At 50.4% G+C, this 9,131-nt stretch overlaps 2 protein-coding genes across 2 annotated transcripts in view; both read right to left on the bottom strand.

Moving 5' to 3' along the window:
* Positions 1 to 1,227: 1,227 nt before the first annotated feature.
* On the bottom strand, positions 1,228 to 4,526 carry LOC130371508 (potassium channel subfamily K member 1-like). The gene is made up of 3 exons (XM_056577305.1): positions 4,035 to 4,526; positions 2,816 to 3,220; positions 1,228 to 2,382 (listed from the first exon to the last, which is right to left on the bottom strand). The coding sequence occupies exons 1-3, from the start codon at positions 4,387 to 4,389 to the stop codon at positions 2,039 to 2,041; spliced, it is 1,104 nt and encodes a 367-aa protein (XP_056433280.1). The 5' UTR covers positions 4,390 to 4,526; the 3' UTR covers positions 1,228 to 2,038.
* Positions 4,527 to 4,749: 223 nt separating this feature from the next.
* LOC130371507 (thrombospondin-2-like) overlaps positions 4,750 to 9,131 on the bottom strand; it is a 16,361-nt gene continuing 11,979 nt past the window's right edge. The window contains exons 15-18 of the mRNA XM_056577304.1: positions 8,581 to 8,721; positions 7,318 to 7,415; positions 6,853 to 6,992; positions 4,750 to 5,761 (exon numbers count right to left, since the gene is read on the bottom strand). Coding sequence (XP_056433279.1) covers positions 5,754 to 5,761; positions 6,853 to 6,992; positions 7,318 to 7,415; positions 8,581 to 8,721 — 387 coding nt within the window. The 3' untranslated portion in view covers positions 4,750 to 5,753. The remainder of the gene's footprint in view (positions 5,762 to 6,852; positions 6,993 to 7,317; positions 7,416 to 8,580; positions 8,722 to 9,131) is intronic.

Below are 9,131 nucleotides of genomic sequence, written 5' to 3'. Positions count from 1 at the left end.
GAGTTCTATTTATAGACACGATGTAAACCGTCCGGATGTGGGGGGGGGGAGTGTGTGTGTGTGTGTGTGTGTGTGTGTGTGTGTGTGTGTGTGTGTGTGTGTGTGTGTGTGTGTGTGTGTGTGTGTGTGTGTGTGTGTGTGTGTGTGTGTGTGTGTGTGTGTGTGTGTGCGCGCGCTGTGTGTTATAGACACGGGTGTTTATGTCTATAGACTTCTGTCTGCATGTATGCATTGTACTATGATAGAATTATAATATAAATAAATAAAACACATTTTATATAACAAGATGCTTTGACTGACTTGGCTGTCGCAAAAACGCAATAACCCCAATAATATTGTACATGTATATATTTAAACTTTGCTACACTTGATAACAGAAAAGTTTTATTTATTTAATGATTTCATTATAGGCCTATATACAGATGAATATTGACCCAAGCTGATTACAAAGAGATCATTATTATTGCACATGATTATTGTTATTATTATCGGCCTACTAATGGTGTGTCTGTTGGTTGGGATTGCTGGTGGATCATCGTTTGAATCTTGAAACAGAATTCACATATGACTAGTTTGAGATGTTTCTTGAACAAAGTTAATGTATTTGTAAAACAAACATAAGAATCAAGCCGCACTGTAAAGGATCCGAGGCAGTGACAATGCTGCCCTCTAGTGGAGCCGACCGGAAAACACACTCGCGTATTGCATGTGTATTTAGCTTAGAGAGCCACTCCTCTAGAACTGCCCCTGGGACTGTGACCAGGCTCAATCATGAGCAAACAGGGAACTACTGCATAGATTACATTCATCATTAGACTCTTTTTCCCGTAAGTGGTCAGACCGCACACTCTCGCTGTCTCATCCATTCAACACCACAACCGGTCTAGTGATGAACAACTTGTTAACAAGCAGGAAATGTAACTTACTGTTAACGTTTAACAGAAAAAAACGGAAGCATGATATGATCACTTACTTGGATTTCCTCCACACCCCTTCCTCTTCTCCCCCCCTCCCCCCTCCTCTTCCTTCCCCCCCTCCCCCCTCCTCTTCCTTCCCCCCCACCTCTTCCTTTACCCCTATTTCTCCTCCCCACCTCCTCCCTTCCCCCCCCCCCCTTCCTTCCCCCCCCCCCCCCCCCCCCCCTCTTCCTCCCCCACCTTCTCCCTCCTTCTCCCCTCTTCCTCCTCCCCCCCTGTATTCCTCCTCTTCCTCCCCCCTCTTGTGCGTGCAGGGCCACATCCCCACCCTTCCCTGCTGCCCCTTCCCGGGGCCCTTATCTCTGGTTGTGTGGCCCCAGAGGAGGGCAGGGCGGCCTGGTGCCACTGGAGCCTCACCCTGCCCGGTCCTTCCTTTGTGGCCGGCAGTGAATCACCTCCCATCGCGTTTCTCGCCCTCTCTGCAAATACCTCTCGCCGTTTGTTTCCTGGTTGAACCTTTTCCTGAACAGCGTCTTCGGCGGCGATGGAAACATGACATTATCCTGTGATTATGCTCGTAAGGGGGTCTTTTGCTGAGCAGAGGGAAATGCTTAACTAAACAAGAAGCTTAAGGGTTAGTGTGGGTGAAGGCCCTCCTCTTCTGTGAGGTCTGATAGCGCAGTCCCGGTGTGGCTCTGAGGTCATGGCGAAACGACGGGAAATGTCCGGCGATTTGCGGTTCCTCTCAGATGAAGTGAATCATTTCCTTCCAGGCCTCGTCCAAACAGCAGCGGAGGTGGAGGCTGTGAATGAAGCCAGAATCTTGATGGAGGGCATTAACCAATTTGCTGATACTCCAAACATAGTAACCCATGGAGGGGTAGGATAAACCCTCCAATTCTCCTCTAACCTAGATATATAATACAGATATAACCCGTGGATGCTCAGCCCTGTAGATCCATCACGTCCTGGAAGACCGTCTCCTATAGAGCAATAAATAGTTCATGTGTCTTGGGGTCTTAAGCGCCCCTCGAGGTCCAGACCCGGACCCAGACCCAGACCCCAGCCGGGTCCCGGGTCGGTTCAGTGACCCACTCAGGGGAGGGGGAGGAGGGGTTGGGTCAACTGAAAAAGCCGTTGACGGCGTCGGAGTTTGCCGCCGGCGTGTAGGGCGTGGTGGCGAGGGACCGGTTGAGGTTGACGTTGACGTTGTTGTTGCCGTGGCGACGGAGGCTGGCGGCCTGCTCCGACACGGACGGGATGGAGGCGGGGACGGGGCCGGGGCTGTCGCCGGCGGCGACGGCCTCCTGGGTCAGGTGGTCGCTGTCGATAATGTTGGTGGTCTCCGAGTCGGGGTCGCGGCCGCCGTCCCAGTAGAAGCGCTGCTTGATGCCGCGGAGCTGTGGGAGCTCACAGCACGTCTCCAGGACAACCAGTACGCACACCAGACCCAGCAGCAGGTAGACTGGAGGGAGGGCGCACACACACACACACACACACACACACACACACACACACACACACACAGGAGAGAAGAAGAGATGTTGACACACACGGGACTGAGTGCGACGCCTGGAAATGTCCCTGGCGACGTCAACAACACGAGAGAGACTCCGTTATCTAATCCCACTTCCTGCTCCCGACTCCTCTGTTGTGACTGGGCCCTGTGTGTTTGTGCAGCGGATCGGTCGTTAAACCTGAGCCTTCCTGACACTTTCTTATCTCAACGAGTTTGACTGAATCAACAGAGCGGAGTGGAGCTCCTTCAGCAGAAGAGGTCCTCTCCCCTCGATTATCGGCCCCCCCTCTGTCCCCTGACCCACCCCTCTGTCCTTCCCCTAGACCCCCCTCTATCCTCACCCCCTCCCCCCCCCCCCCCCCCCCAGCCCGCTCCTCACCCGTGATGGCCAGGCGGTACAGCTGCCCGTGGGCGTGCGCCCCCTCTGGGTCGTTCTCCCCGGGGACGTAGTCCCCCAGGCCGATGGTGGACAGCGAGATGAAGCAGAAGTACAGCGCCTCCAGGAAGCTCCAGTCCTGCTCCACCGCCACGAACACGCCCGCCGGGATGAAGAGGAGGAAGACGGCGGCGAGCGCTGCGAGGCACGCCGCGTGCGCCGCCGCCAGCCGGGCGCGGGACACGCCCCAGCGGCGGTGGAAGTAGGCCACGGGCCGGCGCGTCACCACCACCATGAGGCGCTGCACCACGGCCGACAGGAAGAGCAGCGTGATGGGGATGCCCACCAGAGAGTAGAGCACGCAGAACGCCTTCCCCCCGTCAGAGAGGGGCACGGTGTGGCCGTAGCCTGGGGAGGGGGGAGACAGGGAGACAGGCAGGGTGTTACCGCTGGGGGGGAGAGAGGAAGACAGAGGGGGAGACAGGTAGGGTGTTACCGCTGGGTGGGAGAGGGGAAGACGGAGAAGGGAGACAGGTAGGGTGTTTGGGTTAGCGCTGGGGGAGTAGAGCACCAAGAACACCTTGCCCCCGTCAGAGAGACACACTGTGTGCCCGTAGCCTGGGGAGGGGGAGGGGGAGAGAGAGAGAGAGAGAGGGAAGGGTTGTAGGGTTACCACTGGGGGGGGGGGGGGTCTGGTTACAGAGAGAGACAGTGGGGAGAGAGAGATACAAGAACCGAGCAGGAGAGAGAAGAAAGGAGAGAGGGAGGAGAGAGAGAGAGGAAATGGAGACACTGAGGTGAGAGAAAGAAACACACACTGGAGAGAGAGGGAGGGAGAGAGAGGGAGGGAGAGAGAGAGAGAAAGGGAGGAGAGCAAGAGGAAGGAAAACCATGTCGCCTGAAGGTGAATGTATGAAAGAGGCAGACAGCTATATTAAATTAAAAGCTGATTACTTGTATACAATTTAATTAGACTCTTTAGTAAGTATCTCTTAGTCTCTCTTCCCTTGTAAATAGTTAACAGCCACTCTTGCCTTCGTTACTAATAATGCATTAGGTGGACGTCTACCGTTCCACTGGAGACAATAGGCCAGGGGATTGGATTTGATGTTATCTTTCTCTTAGAATTATGTTTGTTTCTGAGGTTTTTTTGTCGTTTCATTTTTCCCACCTTTGTCGAGAACGACAGGTACATAAAGGCCCTTTATCGTCCCCAACTCACCGGTGGTGGTCAGCACGGTGCTGGTGAAGAACAGAGCGGACACAAAGTCCCAGTTGTTGGGCTCGGTCTGGTTCCCCAGCACAGACACCCCGTAGTTGCTGGCCTCGATCGCCCGTGCCAGGAGCTCTTCCAGCCGGGCGTCGGACACGCACTCGTTCTGGTCCAGGAACTCCTGGCGGACCTGCTTCAGGTCCTGCCGCAGCCGCTCCTCGTAGGGCAGTTCGATGGCGGAGAAGATCCCGGCGCCAAGCAGGAGGTAGAGCACGTAGCCCGCGGACAGCAGCGAGAAGCTGAGCGCGGTGCTGTGCCGCTCCGCCGCCTGGGCAAAGCAGCCGGAGGAGATGCCGCGGACCATCCCTCAGGTGGATGTAGTATTCCGCTCGGTGAATTAACTAATGGTCCGATGAACCGGTGACGGGAATACAACGTTCTGTGTTATAATGATGCACAACATGTCGAGCCGCTGTTTGACGAACTTTTACCTGGTCTTCCTCATTCCTGTTCCAGTCAGGGGAGCGGGCGTGGGTGACGTAGGTGTTGCGCCGGTCAGGTAACACACACCTGTGTGTGTGTGTGTGTGTGTGTGTGTGTGGGTTTGTCTATGTGCGTGTGTTTGTGTTTCTGAGAGTGTGAGTGTGTGTGTATGTGTGCGCGTGCGCGTGCGTGTTTCTGTGTGTAGGTGTGTGACCACATACTAATAACATCAACGCCCAACCAGTTGTACAGGTTTAGTGTTTGGAGTCACGACAAAGTATTTATTTAAAGTAGTCGTAGTTTCAGGACTAGAATACCCGTTTTCAACGTCACACACAGAGAAACACACCCACACACACACACGCACACGCACACACAGATAGAATGAAAATCATATAAAATGAAATAAAATAATAATACAATCAATTGAATGAATAATTAACAACGGCAAAGCCATGTACTTACATTGAGCATTAAACAAATATCTATATTTTTTATTAAATGTTTTTAATACTTTTAAAGTTAGAATTGTAAGTTCTCCCTGTATGACTAAGAGAAGAGCATATTGGTGTCCAGAGGGGTGAAACATTTACATGAGTGCAAATGGTTATCATGTAGATATTATTAATAATGTAATGCAAATGTAATTTCGGATTTACAAACGAAGGTCATCCATGAGTTCGTCTTTCATCGTGTATTAACAAACATCGCCACTAGAGGGGAGTAGTGTGTCTAGTTCTTCTGACTGGCTTCAGGGGGCTTTCAATAACTATCTAGCATTGACGTGTCAAGGAACATTAAAAATAAAAACATGATCATGATATTAGGAAGGTAAGCAGGCAAAATAAAGTTTGGTCATAAGAATTTTGAATGTCGTTATTTCAGCGGTTCCATTTAAAAGTTGAGTAATAACTGCATATCTAGATTATTTGAATGCCTTGAAATGCAAATAAAAAGCCATTGTAAGAGTACAAAAAGGAACAGTTTCAGATTGTTAAGGCCGCCTCAACAAGGTCACCATGCTGTGAGGCGGACGTCGAGAGACCAAACCATTAAGTCAGTCGTGATCGCCCAGTTTTTAGTGACCTTACCTCCCTTTTATCTTTCCCTCCAGAGTCATTTAAGTACAGTCTCTCTCCCTGTCTTATTTTCTCTCCTTCTTGGTATTCACTCTCAGTTCACTCTCAATTAGTTATATTTTCCTACAGCTCTGCCTGGAGCTTTTGAGACTTTCCCAGCGAAAACTCAGATATCTGTGGAGGGGAAAAAGAAAGAGAAAACATCTATTATAAACCTGGAAGAACCATGAAATCACACGTCCCAAGAAGTCTGGTTCCCCCCGGAGAATCGGCTCGGTATCAATCATCGATCAATCATGGAGGTTTGTTTTTGTGTGTGTGTGTGTGTGTGTGTGTGTGTGTGTGTGTGTGTGTGTGTGTGTGTGTGTGTGTGTGTGTGTGTGTGTGTGTGTGTGTGTGTGTGTGTGTGTGTGTGTGTGTGTGTGTGTTCCATCTCCATGGCTGCAGCACAACACACAAATACTAAAGCGTATTTATAACCAAGCCCATGTGTCTTAACAGCGGGTTTGCCTACAATGCAAACAAATGTATTGGCATTCATTGTTTTCGCAGACACTTTTATCCACTTCAATTTTTTTACAATCTAATTCCATTCAAGGTACACAATCAGTGTGTCTGGCAGACTTCAGGCCCCAGGATTCTCAAAACTAAATGAGCGGTATCACAGATAAAATGGCCAGATTTTGACCAAATCGAATGTATGATTGCATCATTAAACAAACAGCCCACCCATAGCAATGACGATGTCTTTTACAAACCTGTGGTTGCCAGTAGTCTGACAGCCTATGCCATCCTGCCAATTTCCAGCTATTTTTAAGTAGAGCTGGGCGCTAACCACACAGGCAATACGCTAACCACATGGATGATACGCTAACCACACGTAGCCGAACCACATGCGCAGTACGCTTACCACATGGGTGATAAGCTAACCAATGCGCTAACTACACAGGCAATCTGCTAACCAAACGGGCGATTCGCTAACCACACGTAGGCTGACCACATGGGTGATACGCTAACCATTGTGCTAACCACAAGTACGCTAACCACATGGGTGATGATGATACATCTGGTCTCTCTGCCTACTACTGTCCGTAGAGGCAAAAATATCCGTTGAGCGGTCTAAGTATGTCGGTCTAAGTTTAGCGCAGTCTAAGTATATTGGTCTAAGTTCATCTTTATACGTTTTTCGCAATAGGTTTATCGGAATACGTTTATCGGAATGCGTCTATCGGAATCCGTTCATGGGGGCCTTTTCCCCGCCTCACCTCTGCACTCGTATCGGAGGTCGGAGAAGATGACGTGCTCCTGGGAGAAGACGAAGAGCCCCAGCCGGCCCCCGGCCAGCGTGTGGTCGTACACGGGCCCCGAGTCCGCCATGATGTCCCGGCCCTCGTACACCACCACCCTGCAGCAGGGCCCTCCCCACCGTCACTCACGCTCCATGGGTCCCACAGTATTCTGTGTGTGAGTGTGTGTGTGTTCCTGTGGTTTGTGTTTTTGCTTATCTACTTATATAGTATTTATGTCCTATATTATGTCTGACATACATAATTATGTATGTACACATTATCGGACATACATAAAATAAGGGTGTTTGTTTTTGCGTGTGTGTGTGTGTGTGTGTGTGTGTGTGTGTGTGTGTGTGTGTGTGTGTGTGTGTGTGTGTGTGTGTGTGTGTGTGTGTGTGTGTGTGTGTGTGTGTGTGTGTGTGTGTGTGTGTAAGGCTGCACCTGATGAAACCAGTCTTGGGTCTGTGGATAAGGTGCATGCGGTAGGCTGTGAAGTCTTTCCATCCAATGTTGTTGGGGTCATGCCACAGTGTTTTGACCTGCACACACACACACACACACACACACACACACACACACACACACACACACACACACACACACACACACACACGCGCACACGTAATTCAATACACAGTTATGACTACAGAGTGTTGCTTCAGGTCTCATAGTTCTCGTTGTCTCCGGGGAGCAGAATCTGCTCCACTGGAAACTTCTGCCGGGCTATAAATACACTGTGGCTAGCGCTGGCTTTACACCATCGAGAACACATCTGAAGTGAGGGTAATGAATGTGATTGATCCAGATATATGGACAGTATTTGATGTTATTGAACCAAAGCAATTGATGGAAAAGTAAACGAATACTCAAGCACACGTGCAAACCATGTTGTACTTGAAGATTATTACCATGCGTTAATAATGATTCTCTTATTAGATGGAGTTCCGGTATCGATTATTGATCAAGATCCATGGAGTGAAAGAGCGAGGGATTGGTAGGAGCGCGGACCCCCACAGTGAGGTCTACCTTCAGGAGACCCAGAGGTACACAGAGACACAGCAGGGAAGGCTGGGCCATATCTCCCACACTCTCCTGTTTCGTATCATCATGAAATCAAGACATTTTTTCCTCCAAAATCTCTTCATTGTGTTTTTGCCCCGAAAAGCTAAATACCCAAATTGGCCTTGAAGCTAAGCGAGTTCTGTGTCCTTCTACCCCATATGGACCCCAGCTTGTCCCCCGGCCTCTCAGAGGTCCTCATCTCCCCCCTCCCCTCCGCCCTGAGATTCCCTCACACACGCACACCACATGAGGAGCAGGAAATAACAAGGACAAGAATTAATAAAATAACTAAAAACCGAACAAAATAATAATAATAATAAATTGTTGTGAAAAGGGGACGCCAGTTTTTGGGGAGTTCACTGAGAACCTGATCCCCTCCAACCTGAAGCACGGCAGAGCTCATGAATCCATCTACTGTGTGACGGTGGGCCTGACTGTCCCTTTAAGGAGAACACGCCCCCTAGTGAGCAGAGTGGGGACTGCAATGACTTGTCGCAGTGTGTGCAACAGGCGTCCAATCAAACTCCACCAGGTGAGACTGCCTCAACCAAGCGTCACCCCCACACACTCCCACAGTCTCGACATCGTGTAAACCTTCCCATGATTATCGTGAGATTCACGATATGGGTCCTGCCCCAGTACCTGGTTCCTGGTGTTCCCGGTGTGCCACAGGGCATTGCGGAGGTACTCCCCGGGCCCCATGGTGGAGTTGACCAGCTTGATGGAGACCCCCGCCTCCCCGAAGGCCCGGGACGGCTTGGTCTCCCAGTAGGCCTGGGACACCTGCCCCGGGACGGGGGAACATCCAGAGACATGTAAGGTCATTTCCTACTCTTTATTAGTACAGTCTGCACAGTGAATCCAGGTCACGGGAAAGAAAACAATCATAGTCTCTGCAGAGCTGGAAAATGGACATACCTGCCCCCAAAATGTCTAGGGCCATTGCCAAAGATACACTGTGCACACCCTGCATGTGTGTGTCTGTGGATGTGTGTGTGCACATGCATATGTTGTGTGCACGTGTGTGTGTGTGTGTGTGTGTGTGTGTGTGTGTGTGTGTGTGTGTGTGTGTGTGTGTGTGTGTGTGTGTGTGTGTGTGTGTGTGTATGTTTGGCTGTGTTGTGTGTATAATTTGGTGTGTCTGTGTGGGATTCTGTCTCTGTGAATGCATGTGGACACATGCATATGTTGTG

The sequence above is a fragment of the Gadus chalcogrammus genome, chromosome 18 (genome assembly GCF_026213295.1).
Source record: "Gadus chalcogrammus isolate NIFS_2021 chromosome 18, NIFS_Gcha_1.0, whole genome shotgun sequence".
Taxonomy (NCBI): domain Eukaryota; kingdom Metazoa; phylum Chordata; class Actinopteri; order Gadiformes; family Gadidae; genus Gadus; species Gadus chalcogrammus.
Note: the sequence above shows the minus strand (reverse complement) of the source record. Positions and strands in the feature narration are given on the sequence as shown.